The sequence below is a fragment of the Sapajus apella genome, unplaced genomic scaffold (assembly GCF_009761245.1).
Source record: "Sapajus apella isolate SASKATOON/1434 unplaced genomic scaffold, GSC_monkey_1.0 scaffold69, whole genome shotgun sequence".
NCBI classification, from domain to species: Eukaryota; Metazoa; Chordata; class Mammalia; order Primates; family Cebidae; genus Sapajus; species Sapajus apella.
In genome coordinates, this window is record NW_022437009.1 from 9,868,288 (window position 1) to 9,894,634 (window position 26,347).

General features: G+C 51.9%; 1 protein-coding gene and 1 pseudogene across 3 annotated transcripts in view; both read right to left on the reverse strand.

The window, feature by feature from the left end:
* Nucleotides 1–7,837: 7,837 nt before the first annotated feature.
* LOC116531143 lies at nt 7,838–10,145 on the reverse strand (annotated as a pseudogene). Its single transcript, XR_004260292.1, has one exon. The product of XR_004260292.1 is annotated as an uncharacterized LOC116531143 (transcript).
* A 1,368-nt stretch (nt 10,146–11,513) lies between these two features.
* Nucleotides 11,514–26,347, reverse strand: part of SLC6A17 (solute carrier family 6 member 17) — a 48,365-nt gene continuing 33,531 nt past the window's right edge. The window contains exons 7-12 of one of the 2 annotated variants that reach the window (XM_032249818.1): nt 18,189–18,430; nt 17,725–17,917; nt 15,363–15,555; nt 14,450–14,609; nt 12,604–12,766; nt 11,514–12,116 (exon numbers count right to left, since the gene is read on the reverse strand). In XM_032249818.1, the coding sequence (XP_032105709.1) occupies nt 11,748–12,116; nt 12,604–12,766; nt 14,450–14,609; nt 15,363–15,555; nt 17,725–17,917; nt 18,189–18,430 (1,320 nt within the window). In that variant the 3' untranslated portion in view covers nt 11,514–11,747. The remainder of the gene's footprint in view (nt 12,117–12,603; nt 12,767–14,449; nt 14,610–15,362; nt 15,556–17,724; nt 17,918–18,188; nt 18,431–26,347) is intronic. The other variant, XM_032249819.1, reaches the window with a different exon arrangement.

Genomic DNA, 26,347 nt, shown 5'->3' on the forward strand with positions numbered 1-26,347 from the left:
CCTCGTGACCCCTCCTGCTTCTACTCTTATTCCACCCATTGCAATTTGCCTGTGTATATTTCTCCTCTCCCCTCCCTAACCCTGAGCTCCTACAGGCGGCATTGTGTTTTTTCATCTTGGTAGCTCCCACCGTGCCTGCCTCTGAGAACCTGTTTGCTAAGTGATACCCAAAACATTAGGCACCAACTGGATTTTACTGGCCCTATCCCAAGAGCAACTTCCAGATGCGTTTGTTTTTGTTAAGTCCAGAACCTATTTTACATCTTCATATTAATCCCCATTGGGTTGTTTTTTTTTTTTCTTTTTTACAGCTTCAGGCAGCCTCCATGCTTGTCTGGATGACGTCAGGAGATCTTGAGGCGGAAATGAAAGGTGAATGACACACCTGCCCTAGACACCTGTCACCATCTCATTTCCCATTTTTGGATCAGGCAGTACCTAGCTCAACTGGGAAAAACAAGACAAGGGTCTATGTGTGCTCTCAGGAAAGGTTAAAAGCCCAGTGCCAATGCAAGGGAGTTTTACAAGCAAGTCTCTTTATTAATGAGGCCAGAAAACCAAAATGACAATGATCTTTGATGATCTGTACTGATATGCAGGGGACATGAGTTAATTAGAAACACACATTTACTGGCACCTGCTTTGTGCCCAGTCCCTGCTCCTCAAAATGATATTTATATTTCAGAGTTTAGCTGGCTTCGAGTTTGCTGCTGTGAAAAGAAATATCCCAAGTGTGACTGGGAAGAGAAGACCCGGGACAGGCCAGAAGCTGGAGTGAGGAAGAAGGAACCACAGAATATTAAAAAATCATCTGTAATGAGTAACTTTCAAGTCCTATCCAGTCCATGTCCTGGCAAAGTCTCTCAGAGTCTCTCTCCTGCTTTCTATTCATCAGGATGACTGAACTCAGTCATAGTAAGAAAGGGAGTATAGTGGGCCGGGGAAAAAAACCCGTAGTATCCCATCCGCGATTGACTTATTCACTAACTGAATACTTACTGAATACCTACGATATGCCAGAAGCAGTTCCAGGCACTGGAAATACATCAGTAAATAAAACAGCCACTTGCCCTAGTAAATCTGCCCAACTGGTGCTTCCATTCTACAGTGCTTGTGGATGGTGATGAGCACCTGGGGAGATGGGTAGAGGGAGAAAGCTGCCAGGGAAAAAGACCAGGAGGGAAGGGAGGGAGATCAGAAAGTTGGGGTGCGGACATGGGAACCAGGAAGAGCTGACAAAACACAGGGCCCAGCCTGGGAGAGGCAGCTGGGTAAAGGTGAATGGGACAGGCCCCATGCTCAGTGCAGTGACCAGCTCTGGAGACAGGAGACAGGAGCTTAGCCTCAGTCCCAGGCTTCCAGAGAGTGCCTCACCCTTCCTGAAGGTTTTATTCTAGAGCTCTGAGCTCACCTGTTACCTGTGCCTTTCTGGGGAGTTGATATGCTGCAGTTAGCTCATGGGACTTGTCCCCATCATTTCTTTGCATGAGGTCTTGGTGTTCTCTCAAAACGTGGAGCACGGGAAGGATAGGAGAGCTCCCTGCCCAGCCCTCTGGCACAACCTACCATGGATGGGAGGGTGCTGCCCCCTGGTGGTGCTAAGACGTCCTGGCTCCGGACCTCGCCCTGGGATCTAGGCTATGATGTGGGCAGATGGACATGCGGCTGATTCTGGGCTTCTTTTTGATTCCAGGACCTCAGGTACTTCTCCCAGCCTAACTCTGCCACTGGGACTCTCCTACTCCCTCCCTTCTTTATTCTTCCAAGACCTTGATACCTGACAGACTTAAGCAAGACCACAAATCAGCCACTATTGGAAATTCCTAGTTCCCCAAGCTTCTTTCTCCCATTTTCACCTTTCCTCTGCTGTCCTCTCCTGGGTGCCCTGGTTTCTTCAGGCTGTCAGGGAAGAGAGCCTGTCTGAGAGCCAGTTCACAGAAGGTGTCAGCGACAGCGGGTTTCCCTCATCAGGAGTGAGGGTGTGGCGAAAAAACAGAAAGAAAGGGCCATGGGAGATTACAGAGGGGCACCAATGGGGGCTGTCAAGCACCTGCACCCTTTCCAGGCCTGCCTGCCCCAGTAAGGTCCTCACGTTCTGAATGCTGAGGCTGACCCTGTCCGTGGGAAGCTGAGAGCCTGGAGTCAGCCATTCACCCTTCCCCTTTCCCCACTCAGGCATTGTATGGGCTCAGCCTCTTTAGGATGACTGCAGCCATCCAATCTCCTCTCCATCTTCCCTCTTTGCAACCCCTTTGTTTTGAGGGGCTCCAGGCCAAGGCAAGGCTATCCACTTTCCCTTTTTGGCATTCTGGCTCCTGCCAGGGACTGACCCTTCTCCTTCAGGTCCAGGCCAAGGAGCCAGCATCGTTTCCCAGCATGCCCCGTTCTCTCCCAGCCTGGAAAATTGAATTGCTTTATCAGACTCAATAGAGGGTGATAGGGCCTCCCTGCTCATGGGGGAACAAGAGAAGGGAGGGCAAGAGCAGGTTGGCAGCCTCCTGTCTGCGTCTCAGCTCATTTCACCCTGCCTCCCCCCACCCCAAGCAGCCTGCAGACACTTGCCTCTGGGGAGAACCTAGCCCTAGTGATTCAGGTCTTGTGAAGGTCAGTAGAATGGCTCTGCCTCAGGACTGGAAGCAGGGCTCGGTTGCTATGATAATCCCAGTGAAGTTGTGTCTGGGGTTCAAAGGCAGCCTTTGAGGGCCTAGCTCTTAAAGAGAAGAGAGCAGGCGCTCAGGCCTGGCCAGGGTTCAGGGCCTCATATGCTATGGACCTGGAGTCATAGGGTTGGAGGGGACCTGAATGTTAGCTCAGGGACACACTCCCCCCTCTTAGGGATGTCAGGCCTAAGCAGCAGCAGTGAACTCTGAGAGGCTGAACTAGGGCTGGGGTTGGATCAAGGACAGAGAATGATGTTGGGGGCCACGAGCTGACTGGACCCTAGAGGCCTCCTTGTTTAAGGCTGCTGGGCTGGGAACTTGGCCTGCATCCAGAGAGCACCCCCAACACACACACACACACACACACACACACACACACACGCCCAGGATCCGGCTGGCAAGACTTCTCGACACTTAGCATTTCTCAGCCTGCATCCAGAGAGCATCCCCCCGCAAGACACACACACACACACACACACACACACACACACACACACACACACACACACACAGAGTAGCCCAGGGTCCAGCTGGCAAGACTCCTGACACTTGGCATTTCTCCATCTAAAAAAGTACAGATTCCTCCCACCTGGGCTAAGTTCCAGAAAAACTGGTTCATTCCATTAGAGTAGTTAATTAGTCCTGATGGGCTCAGTCCCCTCCAGCAATGTCCTGGGGAAAGGGGAAGCAGCTGTCTGGAGAGGCAGGCCAAACTCTGGTTCCTCTTGGGTGCTCCTGAAGTCCAGGGATTCTTCCCTGCTTGGGTCAGCCCTGGGCAGAATGGAGGGACCCAGAACCCAGGCAGCTCAGAGCCAGGGACAGAGGGTGGATCCCCGCTGAGCCTTTCTGCACCACAGCCAGCACTGTGCCTGGCATGGATCAATCTTCGTAAGGGTTTGTGGCTGAATAACAGGCATAGTTTTCTGCCATCTCAAAGGTTTCTTTCCTCCTAAGATGATGTAAATAAAGAATGCAATTAGCCAGTTGTGGAGTGCCTGTAGTCCCAGCTACTTGGGAGGCTGAGGCAGGAGAATCGCTTGAACCCAGGAGGTGGAGGTTGCCGTGAGCTGAGATGGCGCCACTGCATCCCAGCTTGGGCAACAGAGTGAGACTTTGTCTCAAAAAAAAAAAAAAAAAAAAGCAGAGTGCCTGGGCACCAGTCAGTGTGTCAGTGGGGGAAACACCCAAGTCAGATTGTGACTGCCTCTTCAAGGCAAGGACTCTTGCCTGGTCCTTTGTATATTCCCAGTGCTTAGCACAGTCCCAGGCACTCAGAATACCTGATTCATACTCGGCGCTTGGAATTAATGAGGCAGGGGGTGGGAAGGAGTCCTCCCTGTCAGTTTCTTGCTGTGTGGCTGAGTGCATAGATTGGGAGTCAAGAAACCCAGGCGTTGGCCCCAGTCTTCCCCTTGTTTGGTTGTGGGAATTCTGGTTAAATGTCTTTTCCCTTTTGAGCCTCAGTTTCCCCCATTGTTATACAAGGAGGTTTGGCCAGATAATCACTAAGGTTCATGTTACAGTTACTATCGTTGTGAAACAAATTACCCCCAGTATATAGTGGCATACATCCAACAGCCATTTTATTTTGCTCATTATTTTATGGGTCAGGAAATTAGGAAGTGCTCAGTTGGATAGTTCTTGCTTAGGGTCTCTTATGCAGCTACACTCAGATATCAGCAGGTTGGAAACATCTGGAGCTCAGCTGGGCTATAGGTTCAGTGTGAGTGTTCATGAGGCTGGCAGTTGACACTGGCTGTTGGCTGGACGCTCAGCTAAAGCTGTCACCCTAAGCATCTGCAAACATACCGCCTCCCTAGCACGGCGGTCTCAGGGTGGTTGGCCATCTTACATGCCAGCTGGTTGCCTCTAGAACCAGTAACCCTAGAATACCAGGCGGAAGTGGCACAGCCTTTCCTAATCTAGCCTTGGAAGTCACATAGCATCACTTCTGCTATACCCTGTTGGTCAGAGGAAGCATGTGCTCACCCAGAATCAAGAGGAGCATAGACTCCACTTTTGGTGGGAGAAGTATTAAAAAGAATTTGGGGCTTCTGTGTGTGTGTGTGTGTGTGTGTGTGTGTGAGGAAATCTCACTCTGTCTCCCAAGCTGGACTGCAATGGCTCAATCTTGGTTCACTGCAACCTCCACCTCCCAGGTTCAAGCGATTCTCCTGCCTCAGCCTCCCAAGTAGCTGAGATTATAGGCATCTGCCACCATGCCCAGCTAATTTTTGTATTTTTAGTAGATACAGCGTTTTACCATGTTGGCCAGGCTGGTCTCAAACTTCTGACCTCAAGTGATCCACCCGCTTGGGCCTCCCAAAGTGCTGGGATTACAGGCATGAGCCACCACGCCTGGCCTTTTCTTTTTTTAAAACAAACAACAACAACAACAAGAAAACAAAAACAGAACCCCACCATAACCTTGTGGTCCGTGGAATACTTTAGGCTTGGCCCAAGTCCCGTGACTGGAGCTGCCTGGTGGTGACTGCTTAGGTGAATAGGATAATGTACAGGGCCAGTGAGACCCCCACACCCTGGTACTCCCTTCCTGGAGAGAGTACCTTTTCTCCCCTCCTTCTTTGACTTCTACAGATTTTACGCTGAAAATGTCCTTTGCAAATAGCTTTAGGATACGGGTCATTGCATAGGTGACGGGGCCCCCAGAATGAAGCAGGCCCCATGGCCTCGCCCAGGATTGCAAGCAGGAAGGAAGGAAATATTTAATGAGCACTTATTGTATCCCCATATGGAAAGAAGTCTATATTGTATTCCAGTACATATTGCTGATGAAGTTCATTTTTTCCCTCATACCATTTCTAAGGAAGAGATTTTATTGTCATCCTTCTTTTACAGATCAGAAAATGAAGGTTCTGGGGTTTAAGTGGCTTCCCCAACGTGGTATGGTGGGTGACAGACCCATGGTTCAAACCACTCGTGCCACCTGCCCTGGGACACACCGGAGGCAGAAGCAGCAGCTTCACATGCCCTCCCAGCTGCCCATCTCATCCTGCTCCCTGCTTGCTCCCTCCACCCAAGGCCCGAAATTACCCACTCACCTCCCCACCAGAAATGACTTGTTGGGTTCCCAGTTCTGTGGCTCTAAGCTGATAGCCCCTCAGGAGAAAGCTTCCACCCAGGTGCTGGTGACTGATGACAAAGATCCCCTCATGAATCAGCCCATTACATGGGCAGCCACAGATTCTCCCTGCTCCCCATCAACAACTGGGGGCTTCTGTGTGCCCTCCCCTTTATTCCAGCAGATGCTGTGACCCACAGAAGGTGGTGGAGGTACTGTGCCGTTTTCCAGGCCCAGGCCTTAAAAACCTGGCAACTTCTACCTCCTGTTTCTTGAAATGGTGTCTCTGGGGACCCTGAGCCCCTCAGTCAGAAGTCTGGCTGAGTAGCCATGCTGGAGAGGTAGTCATAGGTGCTCACTCTGGCCAGGAGGCCCAGCTGAACCCAGTCTTCCAGCCATTCTCACTGGAGTGCCAGGCATTTGAGTGAATGTGAGGGCAGCTGCCTTGGGCCCTCCAGACTAGTTTGCTGCTAGTTGAATATCACTGAGTGACCTCAGTTGCCACCAGAAGAGTTGCTCAGACCAGTCCTTCCTGAATTCCTTACTCACTAACCTGTGAGATAGAATGCTTTTAAGCCACTCAGATTTGGGGTGTCTTGGAACACAGCAACAGATAACTGGACCAACATGTGTTATCTCATTGAATCTATTTATTATCTCTATTTTACAGACTAGGACATTTAAGCTCAGATGAATTAAGTGACTTGCTCAAGGCCTCACAGGAAGCAGGGAGCTGGGTGGCATTTGAGCTTGAATTGAACAAGTATAATTCTAGATCTCCTTCGCACCAAAGCCCTTGTTATGCTGCTGCGTCTTGGTGGGTCTGTGTGCCCCTCCTGGCAGGAGGCTCGCATCTCAACCGAAAACATTACCTTCAACCAAAAGAGTGAATACAAGGAGTGACCTTCCCAGCACCAGGCCATTTCCCTGTTTGAAAGATCCGTAGGGAGATGTGGAGTCGTCGGGCAGGGCTCCTCCCTCCGCCACACTCAGGACAGCAGAGCTGATTTTCACATCTTTATTCATCTACAGCTGGCATGGAGCCTGTCCAGAGTGGGTACATAATACATGTTTGTTCAACAAATAAACTAACCCACAAAGGAATAAATGAGAGAGGAGAGAGAGGCAAGCAGGCTAGGATCTGGTGAGAAAGGTTTTCCTGCCATCTGGTGGCTATTCCTGGAACAACACTTTCTATGGAGAGAGAGAAACCGGCAGGCTCCTTCACGGTCACTCCAGCCTGGAGCTGAGTGAGGTAGCGTGAGGCCTCCTCCAGGAGCCAGACTTCTTGCCTGTTTCAATGTCGGTGCTCTTGGAGGGTTAGGCAGGAAGAAGAGCTTCCCCAGCCACTAGCACATTCTGTTCTTCACGGTGCTGAGTATTCAGTGGGTGTTTATTAAAAGAATACCTGGTACTGGAATGTTAGAACAGAGGTGATGTCAGATCCCCTAGTTCATCTTTACCTTCTACTGAAGTGTGCAAAAGAGACAGCTATCTTGAAGGGGGGGCAGAAGTTAGAATATGCCTGTCCCGGGGAGCTCACCCCGCCACCTCAGCACCTGAGAGTCCCCCGCCTCCTCATCCTCATGCTCAGACCTCTGGACACTGGCACCTTCCCACGCCTGTCCTTCGCTGAGGTGGGCTTCCACACACCCGACCCTTGCCAGGCTGACAAGTGTAGCTTTTCCTGGCAGGCAGGCAGGACAGGAGTTTCCCCTGCAGGGCCCCGTAAGAGACCACTAAATACCATCGTCATTTCAGATGCAGCTTCACCTGGAAAAAACTAGACAGCAAACGATCTCCCTCAGGACACTGTTGCAAAAATGACAGAAAATTAGATCTGAGGAATCACTGGACCCCAATAGGGCCCGCTACAAGTGTGTGCATTGTTACTACGAAGGTCAGTTCCTAGGAAAATACCGATATGACCCTGCCCACATTCCCCGCGCTGCTCCTCAGCCAGCCAGCACCCACAACCTCCTCAGCAGCCTGTCCAACCATCCCAGTCCAGGCTTTTCCCCCAAAGCTTCCCGCAGGATCCTTGGCCACCCATCCCTCTCCCTGATTGCAAGAGCAGGGAGAAAGGCAAGAAGGGTTTGGTAAGAACAGACACTTTATTGTACACCATGGCAGGGGAGAGAGGAAGAGGGATCTAGGGTGACAATGCCTCCTCCCCTCCTCTGGGCTGAGTGGTTTGGACCCAGGGTTCTCATCAGCCATGGGACATATGGTCTTGAAGTGTTCTGAACTTACGCCAGAACCCAAAGTGACGCCCGGGGTGTGTGCTTGGGTCTGTACAGAGCAGAGCTTTCAATGAGAAGGGGCCCTGGGGGCCCCCTCCCCAGCCGCAGTCATCAGAACCCAGTGAAGCCGCAGACCTCACATCTCAGGGCCTATCTGAAGGACCCAGGGATGCTCAGGGAGCCAGATGCATTCTAACTGATTCAGTTGGCTCTCTTCACAGTGGGGAGTACTCTGGGGGAGTGGGGTGAGGGGTGGAGGGAGGAAGGGCAGAAAAGCAGTCCCCTGCCTGGTAATACTGCAGTGCCTGGGGCCATGGCTCCTGGGCCCCAGCCTCATGAACCACACAGGCTAACTCGGAACGGGGGTTCTCCTGGCACTGGGAAAGCAGCAGGCCCTGCAGATGTATTGCTGGAGGGCAGAAGCCGACCTCACTGGCATTAACTGATGTACCCACCCTGTTCAGCCCCCATCTGGGCCTCGGGCTTCAAGTTGCCTCAGTGCAGAGGGCGGAAGGCTCCCTGAGCAAGAAGCTGGTGATGGGGCTGGAGGGCAGGCATGGGTAGGGGATCAGGGGACTGTTGACTCTTTCAGGCACATCCCTGCCCTGGAGTTCCCTCTGCCTTCTGGCGGGCACTGTGTGGACAGCACCAAAGCCAGTGTGGAGTGGGGACCCTGTGCAGGGACTTGGGGATGTGGTCCTCTCCTGTTGCCTCCTGTTCCTCCAGGATTCTGGGGCTGGGTCTTAGCTCATCAGGTGACCACACCTGCCCTTGACTCCAAAGGCGTCAGAAGCACAGTGGGGAGGGGGCAGGCGGCCCCTTCCAAACACTGTCAGGACTGTGTCAAGGCAAATGCAGCAGTTCAATGAGATCCCTTTTGGGGCCTTGCCATCTTAAAAATCCCAATACTTTTCCTCTGCAGAAGAGCTTTGATTCTACTGGGAACAGCAAGAAGCTGACTGGTAAATAAATTTGAGGATTTTTTTTTCCCCTAACGCCCTCCTTCCCTGTTTCTGGCAAACCCAGTGGTGTGAAGGCAATGAGTCACCAGCAAGAAACACATGCCTTTCCCCATAGCCGGGGGCTCCCAAGGCACCCTGCTGGCCCTGAGGCTGCCTGCTGATAGAGCCAAGAGGAGGAAGAGGAGGCAGGGGGAGGGACCGTGGTCTTCAGGAAGATGGTGAACACTGGGAGTCACAAATCAACACGCTACACACACCCACACCCACGTATGTGCACACCATACACACACATACACATACATACACATACACATACACATACACACACGCCCCAAGCTCTGGGCCCTACATCTAACACACAGCAAAGACACAGCAAAAGGCTACATCGAGCACTAGCGAGCCCACACCTAGCAAGCACACAGCCCCAGCTCAGCCCCTCCCGCTGGGGCCTGGCCCAGCCACACGCTACAAAATTAAAAATATATCAAATATACAATGAAAATAGATCTGTACAGCACTGAGGATGAAAATAGTTCACCAGCCACAGTATAATATTGGGTTTGTCATTTAACAGCATTTACACCCACATGTACAGAGTGAATATACAATAGAAATAGAATATATAGAAGAGTATATATAGTAGAGTGTCTCTCCTGGGGCTTTGCTTTCCTGTTGCTAATTCTGCTTGGGATTCTGCAAGGGGCCAGGTAGGAGATGTTGTCAGGTGAGAGGGCCTACAGAGGGATGTTGTGCCCCAAAAGCTCATCTCTCCCCTCAAACACTCAGGAAGAACAGGTAGGGGAGAAGGGGCTGGAAAGGGGAAGATGTGGAAGAGGGATAAGGGAGATGGTAGTTTGGGGGATAGACTGCTCACAGGCTTGGGGAGAGAGTAAGGAACTTGGGAGTAAGAAGGGAACCCTGATTCTGGTCTGTCCCTCCAGGTCCTAAGAGCAATCTGAGCCACAAGAGTGACTCAGGACCCTTTGTGAAGGTGTCCAGGTTGAGCATTGTGGCCTGTTTCTGCCCTGCCCACCAGAGCTCTCAAAGATGGAGCCAGTATTCCCTCCTTTCTCCCTCCCTTCCTCCTTCCTCCCCCCACCCAACATCCATCTATCCATCCATCCATCCATCATCCATCCATCCATCCATCCATCATCCATCCATCCATCCATCATCCATCCATCATCCATCCATCCATCCATCATCCATCATCCATCCATCCATCCACCATCCATCCATCCATCCATCATCCATCCATCCATCATCCATCCATCCATCCATCCCTCATCCATCCATCATCCATCCACCCATCATCCATCCATCCATCTATCCATCCATCCATCCATCCATCATCCATCCATCCATCCATCCATCCATCCATCCATCTCTGCAGACATTTACTCTTGGGTCAGGTTCCTCCCTGGCTGCACTCTGAGAATGGGCTCTCTTCCAGAGGAGGCCCTGAAGATAATGGCGGGTGAGGTTGCTGTTGTCAGCTGCAGCCTCCTGCACGGGCTGGCCTCCATCCTGAAGACCAGCCCTTGCCTTTGGCAGCCTCTACTGTCCACAGCACTGCCTGTGGTGCTGGCCACTATGGGCCAGGGAGGGTTGGGAGAGGTTTCCAAGGTGTCTGCACATGATGTGCACACGGGGTGGCTGTGCTTTTGCAATAAGGAGAGTGAGTGGTGGCTCAAAGGGGCAGTGAAATTATCTGTCTTTCCCCAGGAGTGAGGCTTCCTGGTGATAAGCCCCTGAACTCCGGGGACCCCTGTTCCAGGGGAAAAGCTGCCACTAGACAAAACATTGGGCCCCAGGTGAGGAGGGCAGGGAGTGTTCTTCACAATTGTGCTCCTAACCATTTAATTTGTGCTGGGAACCAACAATTTGTGCTCTGGAAACCTCTCCTTGCACTGTTTCCTTCTCTCTCCAGGAAAGAGGCAGAGGCCACCACCCCAGAGGCAGTGGGCTGGGGAGGGGTGCTGGGGACAGGGAGATGGCTAAGCCGTAATTGAGGTGGGGAAGGTTCTGGTCCCAGTCACTGCACTCCCAGGCAAGACACAGGAGCTCACACCACCCACCCCAGGCAGGGCCAAGGACATGGGAAGATTCCACCCAGGGACCAGGGCGGAGGAGGTTCCTCACCTTCTGCTACCAAGGCTCAAGTTTGGGCCGAGGACAGCACCCACCTTAGACAACAGAGCTTGGGGCTTCTGTGTATGCCCTCCCCACTCTGAGCCCTGAGCCCTGGCACACCTGTTTCCACCTCCGCCTTCAAGCAGGTAGCCTTTTGGGCTGGGAACATCCCCTTCTGGGCTGGGCAGGATGGTGTCCTGTTCTCATGGCAGAGTGAGCCAAAGTACACTCTCCTTCCCCAGCCCCAAGGCCCTCACCACCACCATCTGGCAGCTCAGGGAACCCCAGAGCCCTAAGAACTGCAGGTGGCAAGTTACAGAGAGAGAGGGAGGTGAGGGCCTTCTGCAGTGGCCACCTAGAGTCTCCCATGGACTGGGAAGCAGGACTGATGGGTTGTTTCAATTACACGGCTGCAATCTGGTGGAGGCTTTTGGAGGGCTAGATGAGTGGGGTCCTGAATTGGGAAACCGAGCTGCTCCCAGCTTCCTGCTCAGGGCTAGGGAGTAGAGTCTACTGGGACTGAAGAGGGGAGTGAGGCAGGGCAGACCCTCTCTTCTTGGGCAAAGGGCCTGGCCTGGGCCTCGTGGCCACCTGGAGGAAGAGGCCAGGCCTGGACAAGTGGACAGGTTGAGCACTGGGAGAGAGGTGGGCAGGGCTGGGGCAGTGGTCACAGCTCCGACTCAGGGGTGCTGGCCAGGAGGTAGCCGCTCCCATAGCGTCCATTGGGGTTACCACTGGTCTCCAGGGGCGATGTGCTGCCGGGCCCCAGATAGGAACGGTGAGTGGGCATGGGGGAAGGTGCCTCGCTGGGCACCTTGCTGAGGATGAAGCGGGTCTCATCATTCTCCTCCAGGTTGGAGATGTCCTTCATCATGCGGCCCTTCTTGTAGGACACGGAGAGGGTGTTGGAGCCATCAGAGAGCAGGTGGAAGTGCCGCAGGAAGAACACCACAGGGATGGGCAGCACCGCCACGACGATGAGGGTGATCAGGATCGCCATGGCCCAGTTGGGGAAATACAGGTAGCGCTCGGCAGCCTGCGGATGGGCCGCCTTGAGGGCTGCTGCCGGCATTGCGACAGCCTTCCCCTCCCAGGCCCTCCAAGACCGCTCTCCTGCCCTCACCCATGGCCTTCCCTTCCTCTCCCCTCCCACCATCCTGGCCAGGCACAGGCAGGGATCGGGGGTCGACAGGGGTTTACCTGGTCACCTTAGTGAAAGGGTCTAGGGTGGTTTTTACATCTATAAAATGGACTAATTTCATTCCACAGGCATGGAGAGAGAATATGGGTTAGAAAGACTGGATAAGTACATTAATCTTTCTGAGCCTCGGTGTCCCCATTTGTGCTACAGGGATGATGCCACCCCTGTCTTTGGGTTGTTGTAAGATTGTGGTTTAGGTGTGAAGGCCCTGGCAGGGCCTGGCACACAGCAGCTGCCCTAGAAAGGGGTATCCCTATCAGTGGTTGCATTAAAGGCCTGGGAAGATGCAAGTGTCCCGGGGATTTGGAGCCCCACCCCTCACCTCCTCCTTGATCCAGGCGCTGTAGCCCGGGGGCGTGACCCCCAGCTGGATGACGCTGGCCGTGGTGAGCACAGCCATGCAGAGTGGAGACACAAACTTCCACATGTAGAAATAGAAGCGGTAGGGGCGGAAGCCCAGCATCTCCGTCAGCTCCTGCATGAACCTGCCAGGCATCGCAGAGGGTCCAGCAGTTGGCATCCCTCAGTCACACCTCCCTCTTCCCCCATCACCATCTCCTCCAGAAGGTCTTCCCAGTCCTGCCCTCCTGGGCTCTTCTATTCTTCACATTCAGTGCTCATGTGTGTGGTCCGGCTGGCCTCTGGGAAGGCTCTACTGTCCTCCTCTAAGCCTCTGATTCTGTCACATCACGCCCCATCCAAGGATATGATAGAGCCCACCAGACACAGCCTGGGCAGGTGCACGTCTGTTTTTTGTATCGACAGCTTGTGTGTTCCGGGAGTGCCTAGCCCCTTCACCCTGGCCTGGCTCAAGACTTCCCCTGCTGGCAAAGCGGTAGAACTGCACTTCTCTAGTGTCCAAAGGTAGAGAGCTGCCCTGACTCGGGGGTTTCTAACCGAGTGAGCAGAATACGGGGAGGCAGCCAGGTTTGTGCTTGAATGACATACAAAAGAATCATCTTTACCTCAATAACACCTATCTGAAATCTTGCATTGCTTTCTATTATATTATGAATGCAAGCAACCACAGTAGTATTAACAGTACCTGTGACTGTCACCAATAGATTAAATTATAGATATTCGCATATTACATCATGTTATTGATCTATATTGATCATCATTGATTTTCATCACTACTTCAGAGTTATCACTGTTATTAGCTCTATAGCTAGATCTTATAACAATGCATTAAAGTGCTCATACATTAATTACTATATCACAGATTTTAAACAGTATTTCACTATTTTTCGATATAATTAGTTTCTTATATAATCCTACACATTTTATCTTATGCATTTAAAATAACATCCTGAGGAGGAGGACAGGGGCATCGCCAGACTGCTGAAGGAGTCCGGGACACAAAAACTAGCCCGAGTACCTTATGGCAGTGTCTGCAGCCCCGGCCCACCATGGGAGGAAGCAGAGGTGTATCCTTTTCCCCCACTCCCTGGCCCCACCCGTGTTCTTCGAGGAAGCAGATGGCCCCTGTGAAAGAGCCCCACTGCCAAACCAGGTCCAGGCATCAGGGAGGCTCAGACCGGGTGGGTTAGTGGAGGTGGGTTTTGCCAAGGACAATGTGGCCACAGCCAACGCTGACTGAGTCAGAGAGACCTAGTTCTAGAACTCCTGGGAACACCTATGTGCCCTAACATGAGGGATGAGGCCGAGAGCTGGCCGCAAGTGTACGACTGCCCTAGGCTTAGGCTGTGAGACCCAATCCTTTCTTATGGCTGAATCCTCTTACCCTGCACGACCCCACACTCGGGGCCGAAACCACACCTCATCTCATACCCCTATCTAGGTCCTTAACATTGTGAACCAGGCTGCTGAAGTCTATGCATTCTCTGAGGGCCAGGGCCTCTTGTAGACCCACTAAGCCCTTCACAAACGTAATAATTCTGAAGAGCTGGTACCCAGGAAAGGTGCTATGATAATTTAAGAATGATGCCAGGACCTGTACCCAGGACACCCAGTCCTCAGCCTGGTTCTGTCTCTCCCTGGACAAGTGGCCTTAGGCAGTCATGTCCTTACCCGATGCCTCAGTTTCCCTAAATATCTCTAAGGGCACTTTCAGCTCTGCCATTGTGACTCTACGATCTGCCTCTCCAGGAAGTCATGATAGGACAGACCCCTCCTCCCGTCCCGCCTTTCCCCCACGTCCCCCTTACTTCTTGGTTCCATAAATCCAGGCCACAGCGATGTTCTCAAGGATGACAATGACAGTGAGTGGCAGGGTGGCAGAGTAGTCATCGAACATGGTGACAAAGTAGTTTCCGGAGCGCTGGACGAACAACAGCCCCACGAAGAATGCAAAGACACAGCAGCCCACTACAGAGAGCCGGGAGGCCGGTGTGGGGGCAAAGGTGCAGGGTGGGTGGGGCTCGGGGGGGTCTCGGGGGCACCCAGGCCCCTCCCATCACATCCCTCCCCCAAGCAGGCCAGCAGCCCCCCTGCCAGCAGGCCCGGTCCTGCACCAAGGATCCAGATGCTGATGTTGTGAGCCCCACTCTACTAGTCGGGGAGCAGCTGAGGAAGGCATGGTGTCTAACTTTCATCCCATGCCTCTACCCTAGCACAGTGCCTGTGGCATGTGCTCTACTTGGTTGCTGCATTTAACTTCAATGATTCATCTGCTTGTTTTGCGTCTTTTTCTCCACCCTAGTTTCCCCACTGGAGAACAGAAAGATAACCCCTCTGGGGATGCAGCTGAGAGGTCTTCCTGTGTGGAGCCCAGATCAACTCAGCAGACACCGAAGGGAACTGTGGACACAGCCTGGGACCAGGAGTGACAAAGATGGAACAGGGTGCAAGGCCAGTGAGCGCCCCTGCCCAAGACGACTCAGCAGGCCCTTGGGGAGAGGGGCAAGTGAACCAACAAAGGGGCCTAGGCCTTCCGGCTCCTGTTGGGTCCAGATTTCCAAGTAGCTTTCTCTTCCCGGCTTGTGAGTCACCGAGTGGCACAGCCAGGCTCCAGCTGTGTCCCGGTGGGCGGGTGGAGCTTTCTGGGTGTGGGGTCTGGAAGGCCTGTTGTTCACAAGGGCAGCCTGCAGGGCCTGGGCGTGGGGGGCAGGGAGGACTTACCTGTGAACATCTCCTTGGGCACCTTGAAGGTGTCGATGATGGGCGTGGTGATGCCCGCCATGGTCCCGATCATGCTGCCCAGGCCCAGGTTGATGAGCATCAGGAAGAACATGACAGACCAGAACGGGGAGGCGGGGAAGTGCGTCATGGCCTCAGTGAAGGCTATGAAGGCCAGGCCTGTGCCCTGCACAGACTGAGGGAGGGGGAAGAGCAGGACCCATGAGGCCACCCCTCCCCAGGGAGCCCACCGTTTTCTCCCCTCCACCCTTCGAGCTTTTGGAATTACGATTCCCTCTTTCACAGACGTTCCTGCTCCCACCTAAATCCTGTTGATTTTGGCCAGTGGGTCTCGAACTTTAGCAGGCATCGGAATCTCCTAGGGGTAGCTCAAAAACACCAACTTGGGAGTTCACCTGTGGGACCTGAATCTGCAGGTTGTACCAGGAACCCAGGTGATTCAGACAAAGATGCTCATGTTTAGAAATACACCCAGCTCAGGACCCTCCTCCTCTAAGATGTCTTCCCTGATTGCTCCAGCCACACTGTGGCCGCTCCCAGCTCAGAACTTCTGAACTGCAGATCTTGATGCGGTGGTCCCAACCTCGGCTCTCAATGGAAGCACACTGGAGCCTTTAAAAACACCGACACCTGGGTCTCATCCAGGACAATGACTGGATTGGTCTGGGGTGAAGCTGAGTGTTAGAGTTTTTTTAAAACCCAGGAGCTCTAATGGGTAGCTAAGGTAGAGAATCACTGCTTTAATGCTTAGGCCCCTGCTTGTGGGTCAGGGGACCACACACTGCCCCCCGTCACTTATACATTGCCCTGCAGTGTTCAGTGATTGTAAGGGAATATTTTTTCCCTGAGTGTATTCTTGTCATTTGAATGCTATCGGAGTTGTATTGTATGAAAATGCTGCTATAAACCTAGTTTTATTCAGAGAACCAGGCCACGCCCATGAGAACTGGGCAGGGTGTCAGAGCATGTAGAAAGGGGAGGTCCTTTATGCTGCTAGGGCAGGGGTCCTGAGATTAGGCTCTTTTGCTCTTGATCACCTGGGAAGGGGCTGGGGTGCAGGATGCAGCTCCCTCAGCATTAGGACAGTGCCAGTCCAATGGAACTAACTTTTATTTGTATTTGTATTTATTTATTTATTTATTTTTGAGAAGGAGTTTCGCCCTTGTTGCCCAGGCTGGAGTGCAATGGCACGATCTCGGCTCACTGCAGCCTCTGCCTGCCCGTTCAAGTGATTCTCCTGCCTCAGCCTCCCAAGCAGCTGGGACTACAGGCATGTGCAACCACATCCAGCTAATTTTGTATTTTTAGTAGAGATGGGCTTTCTCCACGTTGGTCAGGCTTATCTTGAATTCCCAACCTAAGGTGATCTGCCTGCCTCAGCCTCCCAAAGTGCTGGGATTACAGGCATGAGCTACTGCGCCTGGCCTGGAGGTGACCTTTAACATGGAGCTCAGACTTTTAACATGGAGCCCGGGAAAAGCACCCCTCCCCCAGTCCCATGAAGGACAGGGTTGGCCCAGGCTGACAGGAGCCGGCTCCGCCCCATGTGAGCCTTGGTTCCAGCCTGGTTCCCAAGATGCTGTAGGTGTACCTCTTTCCTGTTACCCCTTCTAACAGAACAGTCATTTTGAATGTGTCTAGCTATGCAAGTATAAATAGAAGCAAGGCGTCCTAACTTGGGCCTGAGCATTAAGAAGGAGTCAGCATCTGCCAGCCCCACCCTAAAGTCTAAGTGTCATCGTGGCAGGGGGACTGAAACGGGGATAGCTGGGAGAGGGGCAGAAGCATCAGGGGTGGTTCTGAGCATGGGCTCTGGACCCAGCTACCTGGATTTGAACCTGCCTCTCTTACTAGTTGTGAGACCGCGATCAAGCCATCCACCTCCTAGGCTACTCATCTGTAAGGTAGAAAACAATATGAATACTCAGCTCACAGAGCTGTCACGAGCGTCAAAGGAGACACACAGCAATGGGCAGACACTAACTTCAACACCTCTTTGATGCATACGATGTCAAGGCACCGTCTGAGTGCATTACCTATGGCAGTGACTGGTGCATGAGAAGCCCACTCAGTAAATGGAAACACCATACCATATGCTTACTGTGATTTCGGAGCGGTGTGTGTCTGTCTTACTCTCTGTCTAGGCCCAAGCCTACCTCTGGGCAGGGACTTTGGCCAATACCTTCCTTCCCTTTCTCTCCCTCTGGACACATAGCAGGTCCTTGCTTACCAAGTAAACTAATCACTGCCTGTCAGCATCCTAAGGCCTGAGTGCAAGCTCCAGCCAGCCCCAGCTGCTCTCTGGGTTCCTGCCTGTCCTGGGAAGGGCAGCCTGTCCCCACACCTTGTCCAGCTCATCCTCCAGAAGGCAGGGGTCAAGGCCCAGGGCTGAGAACTGGTCCTCCTTCACGGTCATGATGACATTGTACATCTCCATGTAGTCCTTTGTGGTCAGGTGGGAGAAGTTGACGTGGGGTGGGATGAGGTCCCGGCTCAGGACGTTGGTGTTGAGGTACCCCAGGATTTTCTCAGCATTTCTGCAGCACAAAACAGAGAGGGCCAGGTAGGAAGGCAGGGGTGGGCAATGGGTGAGATCCTGGAGGCTCTTCCCAGGCACCAAGTGAGACCCTCGTGGGCCACCGACAGAGACATCTCTGAGCTTGTCCTTGTGGCCTGGAGCTGGGGACAGAGTGCTCCTCTGATCTCCATTCCTCAGCCTGAGTGGAGGGGACCTCTCCCCATGTATACCCCCCTGCCCACTCCTGGGTAAGGTAGACGGGGAGGAGGGACAGGAGAGATGCCACCTACTCGACCACACACTTCTCATTCATGATGTTGGCCTTGAAGCCCAGCACAGCAAACACCACGAGGGTGGCCAACACCGACGTGAAGAAGTTGATGAAGGACACCAGGGCGGCATCGAAGTGGCAGTTGTTGTCCTGCTTGTTGTAGCTGGAGAAGGCAATGACACCACCAAAGCCCAGGCCCAGGGCAAAGAAGACCTGGGTGGCTGCCTCCCGCCACACCTGGGGGTCCAGCATCTTGTCCAGCTATGGCGGAGGGCCAAGGCAGGAGGAAGAAAAGAGACACAGAGAAGATGGTTTTATTCACAGGCATACCCCCTTTCTCAGCCTCAGCGGAGGTCAGAGGCAGCAGGCCATGGTCGTAAGAAGCTGTGTGACCTTGGGCAACTTCCCTAACTCTTCCGAGCCTCAGTTTCCCCAATACGCAGTAACAAGAGTACCAACTCCAGAGGATGATGGTGAGGCCTCGGTGCGATAACATAGCTGGGTGCTTACACAGTGGTTTTAACTGCTGCCGTGGCTGCCATGCAGCCATCGTACTAAGGAACATCATCAAGGCCATCACATACACTCATAGTGCACAGCTCTAGAGAGCGCCATTCACTTAGACTACAGTGTGACAGGTGCCTCCTAGAGTCCTGGGGGGAACAGCCTCCACAGCAGCATGAGAAAACAGAACACCAGAATCTCCCTGACGCCTCCTCCATCTCAAACTCCTCTACTTCATGGAAGAAAAAACCCAAACCACTTAGTTCTCCCCCACACAGCGCCCCCCACCACCACTACCCAACCTGAAGCACAGAACCCGGATGCTTCCTGGGGAAAGGGCCCCCACCTAAGCCTCCATCTGCCCTCAGACCTGACAGGAGCCTGAACCGCGACAGCATCTGGATGGCATGGGGCAACTTCCAAAGCCCCTTTCAAACTCATTTCTCTTTTACTGTTTGTTCCTTGGGACAGGGACCAAGCCTTGGACCCAGCACAGAGCTTTAGGGTCTCAGACAGATCCAGATCCAAATCCTGACTCCCGTCTTTAAATGGCTATGAAGCCGTAGGTAGGTGGCAGTAACTGTGCTTTGAGGCTTAGTTTACTTCTCTGAAAAAAGGGAATAGTACCACAGCCTTGGTCTCAGAGCGAATGTGAGGATCAAATGTACAGCAACAAGTAATGCCTGTACATGGGGGCGCTTAATCCTAACAAAATGACGCAGGCCTAGGCAGGACAGGGTATTTTGTGCTTTGTGGGGGGCAGGGAGCAGGGGTTACTATACACATTTTTAAAGGGTAAACTGAGAACCCAAAGATGAAATTACTTGCTCAAGGTAATAGAGCTGGTTAGTCGGGGCAAAGTGATCACTAAAATATAGATGTTCTGGGCCAGGCCTCTATCCTCAACCCCAGCACCAGCTTCTGACTCAGTTTGCCTGTCACCTACACTCTTTTTTCTTTTTTTTTTTTTTGAGATGGAGTCTCACTCTGTCACCTAGGCTGGAGTGTAGTGGCGCAATCTCCACTGTAACCTCTGCCTCCCGGGCTCAAGCAGTTCTCTGCCTCAGCCTTCTGAGTAACTGCGATTACAGCAACCCACCACCACGCCCAGCTAATTTTTGTATTTTTAGTAGAGATGGGGTTTCATTATCTTGGCCAGGCTGGTCTTGTACCCCTGACCTCGTGATCCGCTGCCTCGGCCTCCCAAAGTGCTGGGATTACAGACGTGAGCCACCACACCTGGCTGCCTATCACCTATACTCTTTAAAGCATTTTCCCCTGTGACCTGTGCTGCTGAGGTGAACCTAAGTGACCTCACTCCAGACAGACTGAGGGAGGCAAGGAGCCAGCTAGAGAGTTCACGTCCCTGTGGTGACAGGCCCTGTGTGGGTCTGGGCCTGGCTGCCCCTTCTGAGTACCTGTGGGTAAGTCCTCATCTGAACAGCGAGGTGCTAGACTTTAGGGTGTGTCTGGACTTCAGCTGTCTTTAATATGACAGCCCTAAACAACAACCAGGACACAGGGCGCACCTGCCGCCGTCTCAGCAGCTTCCTAGGCACATCTGAATATCTGGCGACCCTCCACCAGCTGAGACGATGCTGGCACGCTCAGAGGGCTGGTGGGGCAGTGAGGTTGAGGGTGGCACCCCATGCTGAGGGGAAAGAGGTGGGGTATGGCAGTTAAGCCTTTGAGCTTCAGGGCCTGGGCACAAATGGAGACCCAGGAGGACTGTCTGGTCAGAGTATGTGTACTCCAGGGGAGGTTAAGGTCCCCCATCCAGCACAGAATAAGGAAAACCATCTTTAGTCCACCAAGAAAGCCCAGAACACAGACCTTAAGGATCTAAGGGCCCCTTGGCATCCACGAGGAGACCCTCTCCCCAGCCCACCCCTGGGTACTTATTAGGTGTAAGGTGTCAAGGCCTCCCTGTAGCAATGACATGCAGCCACTCATCCATCAGTCTCTGAGCACCTGCTGTGGGCCAGGCCTGGTGCTAAGTAATGCAGAGACCCAGGAACAGAGGCAAGCAGGGTCTCCATCCCTGTGAAGTTTACATTCTAGTTGGAGAGAGGCACATTGGTCAAATGGTCCCACAAACAAATGCTAAATTGCAAATGTGACAAAGGCCGTGAAGGCTGGGCACCCAGTGCTCGGAGAGCACATAACAAGGGGGTTTGAACAAGTGCGAAGGCCTGGGGAGGCTTCCTAGAGGAAGGGGTCTTCAAGCTGACGTCTGAAAGCTGATGAAAGTGAGCCTACGAGGGGAGGGAAGAGCATTGGACAGAAGGAACAGCATGGGCAGAGGTCCTGAGATGGGACAGAGGCTGGTGTGTAAAAGGGAGTGGAAGATGCCAGGGTGGCTGGGGCAGTGAGGGTGACGTGGGGGTGGCACGGGTGGGGATGGGAGAGGACAGAAGTTAGATCAAAGGCCTGTACAGATCCTGTCTTCACCCTGAGAAAGCACCCAACCTGAGAAGCCACCATGGGGTTTGAAGAAGCAGAGGCACAAGCATCTGCATTTCCAAAAGAAACAAGTGGATGCAGCAGGCCTTCCAGGAAGCGCCTTCTGGGGTCTAGGCTGGAGGGGACAGTGGCTTTGCTAAGGGGTGGGCGGTGCCAATGGAGAGACCTTAGGGATGGACTGGAGATGGGAGATGCTGGCGAGGAAGAGGCCGAGGCTGAGGTGAGGGCCATGTCTCTGGCCTGCATAGCTGAGCAGGTGGCGACGACGGGGACAGTGGGAGAGGAACAACAGGTTGATGGTGTTGGGCAGGGAGGACCAAGACATTAGTTCTAGAAAGCCTGGACTGAATGTGTCTTTAAGACACCTAAAACGAAATGCCAAGTGGTCCGCTGGACAGATGAGCTGGGAGTCAGAGAGAAGCAAGCTGGAGACAGACTTTCTGAGTAGCCGGTGTGGGGCAGCGGCCGAGGCTGTGGCTGCAGTTACAGAGGGAGAGGCAAGAGCCTGGGGCCGCGTCCGTCTCCAACACTGAATGCAGGGAAGAGGGAGAGTCTCCTGAGAGGGACTGAGAGAAGAAGTAGCAGAGGCAAGAGGAAAACCCAGAGAGGACTGGGTGGCGGGGGAGAAAGAGTCAGTGCTGCCAGTGAAAGACCCTGAGGAAGTCCGCACAGGGCTTCAGGGGCATCCTCAGAGCTGCTCCCTGGCGAGAAGCCAGGTGAAGTAAAGAAGGGAGAGGCAGAGGAGAGGAACTGGAGGCAATGTAGATACGCAGATCCTTGGGGAAGCAAGCCTGGGATCAGGAGGAGGGCAGTATCAGGAGAAAGCTATGAAATCAACAAAGGGTTGTGTTTTTTTGTGTTGTCTTGATTTCGTTTTTGTTTTTGTTTTCAATGGAGTGTCTTAAGCTAGAGGGCAGGGTGGGGGGAGCTGTCCATAGGCCCACCCTTGGGCTGCTGATTTGACAGAGGACAGAGGGAGGACAGGATCGGGCAGCTGCCGGCAGGTTTTATGGTTGGTTTCTGTCTCTTGTCATCTGAGGGAGTTTCTTGGCAGCTTCTGTTTTTCCTGTAAAGCAGGCGGCAAAATCATCTGCTGGGGATGAGTGTGCCGGAAGGGAGGTCAGAGGGTGTGGAGGATTGGAAGGGTTTAAAATAGCCACAGCAGAGCGTGGGAGGACCAGGTGACCAGAGAAACAGGGCCGGGCTGTCCAGTACTGCTGGGGGCCCACCACCCTCGCACAGACGGATGTCTGGTTTTTAAAGTAAGATGAAATGTTATCTTCTTTACAAAAGTAATACAGGCCCAAGGTTCCTTATCTAAAAGCCCTGGGGGCTGACTGGTTTTGGAATACAAGCTTTTGTTTCTAATTTAATTTGAGAAAGGTAATGTGGTGCATATGCTACTTAATTACATAACACCCCCAGCGGGGTCTGGGGCAGCACCCTGTAATCAAACACATTAGTATTTCTGCGGCAAAATAGGAATATTCACACCAAGTGAATCAATAAAGACTATAAATAGCCTCACATCTGTGCAGGTCATTTTGCTTCCAGATGAGTTCTGGAGGATCAAAACCAACTTTTGTTTGTGGGGCTATTTGGATTTTGGTATTGTGGATAAGGGAATAGGGGCTTGTACTGTGCTTAATAGAAATTTGGAGACTAGAAAAGGAGAAGAAAATAATCATAGTTCCACTGGGAAAGGACTTGTGTGAATTCCCATCTCTTGGGTGAGTTTTTGAAAAATAATCTTTCAAGAATGCTCCAGAAATGGGCAGAGAGGTGACTTATGCCTGGAAGGCGTGCTGGCTGGCTTTCTCCGGTATTCGCAAATGTCAATCACAACAGCCCTACCGCAATCTGCTGGAGCCTGGGCGCTTTTCCCAGGACCTCACGGGAGGATTCTGAGCAGTTTGCTGAGTTCTAATTAGGAAGAAGTATGAGATTTTCTAAGAGAAGGAATGTTGAGATTATTCAGTTTAGCCTAGAGCTGCCTCCTTACATATTTTAAGTTTGGCCTAAAGGTTTCTCTGTACATCGTGAACAAGACAAGTGACAACAGAGGATGAACTTCTGGCCAGACTACAAGTGGAGGTGTACATAGACCGAAGCCTACCCTTGTGCCAGTCACTGAGTTTCAGCCAATCAAATGTGGCCAACTGTTTGAATGAGGCAAACGCCGAGCCGTGACCGATCCAGCTGTTTCTGTACCTCACTTCCATTTTCTGTAAGTCACTTTCCTTTTTCTGCCCATAAATCTTCTTCCATCACGTGGCTCTGCACTGGACTCTCTGAGCCTACTCTGGCTCCGAAGGCTGCCCAATTTGCCAATCGTTCATTGCTCAGTTAAACTTTTACATTTAATCCAGCTGAAGTTTTGTTTTTTGTTTTTGTTTTTTAAACAAGATGAGCACAGTTCTAGTCATGTTGCTTGCATGTTGAAAAATCTGACGGTTCCTCACTGTCTTCTAGAAAATCTTTTTTCATTTCTTTATGTTCTGAGCACTCTAAGTGCAAGTAACTTACTACTCTCCAAAAGCACCGTGGTCTTTCACACCTCTGGCCTTTGCCTAGGCTGGAATTTTTGCTTGAAATTCCCTTCCTCCTATTTACTTTCTGGTGAACTCCTACATATTTCTCAAAACCCGTATGACTATCATCTCTTCTTTAAAGCTTTTCCTGATTGCCTCTGGTCCTTGGATTCTCACAGCTTTTGTCAATATCCATGTCGCAGGTTTATGTGTCTCGTCTTCCTTTCAACACTTTGTGCTTAGGGGTGCAGTCCATCTCCTGCTCATGTTTGTGTGAACAGTGCCTGGCACATGGGACAGAAGGTGAGTTGGGAGCAAGAGAAAGACCGGAGAAGCCGACCTTTTGCTATGAGTTGTGAGCTGAGCAGGAGGGACCAGACATGGGGCTGTGAAGTTGTAGCAGCCTTTTGGGCTAAGATGCTGTCTTCTAGAACAAGAGGATGATCTTAGGACTTCAAAGTTCTACTTTCTAAAACATGGGTATTTTAACACTGGCTTCATCTTATTCTCCTTTCCTCTCCTCTTTCTTTCTTTTCTTTTCTTTCTTTTTTTTTTTTTTTTGTAATTGTTTCCTTTGTATCTATGTCAATCATTTGTACAAAAAGTCCAGACTACCTGTGAGACCCAAATTCATATCATCATTAGGACTGCCATCACCCCCTAAACCAAAAAAGTTTAGGATAAATGAAGACGTGAATACATTCCTCAGCCTAGTAACAGTTCAGGGCCAAATTTCATAAATGGAGGCAGCCACTCCTGGGAGGATGCCACAATCCTAAACTGCAGATCAGAGCTGGCCCTATAGCTTGGAGATTTCTTGGAGGATGGAATATTGGACGATTTTGGATGAAACAAAAATTTGTTTGTTTGTTGAGATTGTTCTTTTTCCACTAAAAATTATGGAATATTTATTATAAAATGTACAAAAGTAGAGAAGACAGTGTGATGAATACCCATTACCTACATACACATCACCCAGCAAATTGATGGAACCAAATCTGACATTGATAGGGCCCAGGGAAGCATCTGAGAGTGAACTTGACCTCTGAGGAGAAAAATGCCTGGTGCAAGTGGTCCCTGGGCACACTCCCTTTCAGCTTGCAGCTCGGAGGGGTACTCTTGCTGATGAAGATGACCACAGATGCCCAGCACTAATCTGGGGGTAAATTGAGCCTAGCACCTTCAGTACAGAATGCCTGTTGTTTTTTGCATTTAAAGAGGCTCTTTCCAGGACTCCTGGGGTGATGGTGCATGATTCTAACAAGTGACAACAGAGGATGAAGTTCTGGCCAGACTCACAAAGCCCCATCCCCCTTCCAGGCATCAGGATGTGACTGCAAGAGGAAGAAGGGCAATGGGCTTTTCCCTCAGAAAAGAAGGCATACCCCCTCCTCGGGGTGTCTGCTCTAAAACAGAGCAACAGCTTCCTACCACTTCTTCAGCACAATGGCTGAACTACTTCCTCGAATAGGAAAACAAAGTGTATCAAGACGTTAGACTCAGGGGAATGATGATGCTTTTGAATCCACAAGAAGCTGCTGCGCCCTAGCCTGTGCGCATGCGTGACAGGAGCACACACCCTTGCTTCTCAGCACTGCTGTGCACCTGCTGGTGTGGAGCCAACCAGGGCCATGAGGCACCAGATGGCACTGGAGCACCGGGCTCCTCCTGCCCAAGAACAGTGTCACCTTCACAAGGAACGAAGACAATAATAGCTAACATTTACCACGTGCTCTCCACTTGCCAGGAGCTGTCCCAAGCACTTTCCCGACAACCCCACTGGGAAGCTGCCACTGTCCACCCATCTTGCCATTGTGGAAACTGAGGCCCTGAGGGCAAAGGAACTTGCCCAACAACTGCTGAGTGAGGAGCTAGACTCAACCAGATTATCTGGCTCCAGAGCCCACACTCTGGTAATAAGGCTGGGCCACCTTCATCATCCTGCTGAGAAGCCCTCTCTCTAACTGTGGGAGTCAAGAAACTCCACCCCTAACCTCCGCCCTTAGGCCTTTAGAACTTGCAGAGATTCCACTTCTCTTCTCTAGGAGTTGATGCACACCTCTGATCCCTCTGTCTCCTTTTTCTCATCCCTGTATCCTGAACACCTGGTCCTTCTTCTCCAGATGTACCCATGATGTCAGTTTCCTGTGTCCCCCTCCTGTGATACTTTACACATATACCAGCAGTATACACACATATACATTACATACACATATACGTCCATGCATATGAATATGTGTGAGTATCTTCCTCTTTTCCCTACTGTCCACACCAGAGTTGTCATGGAGCTCTCCACACTCCTGGGGCCATTGCCCTTGCTCCCAGACTCGGCACTTCCTTGATGTGCTGAGTTGGGAACCCACAGAGTCCCAGAGCTCCTGGCACACTGCCCCTTCTGCTCTTGCCCACTCAGCCTCCTCGCTACAGTTACCCACTCTCTTTGCGCTTCAGCTTTCCCATCTACACAGTGGTGATAATAAGAGTACCAACCTCTCCCGGGTTGTTAGAAGGTTTAAATGGGTTAATATATGCAAGGAGCACACAACAGTGCCTGGCACAGAATAAACACCATTCATTGTAAAAATACAGGCTGTGTAAGTACCTCACTGATTGTTGGAAACAGTCTGCTTTCAGAGACGTTCAAATGTGAAAAACTGTCAGTCTTGGAGTTGCAGAGTGT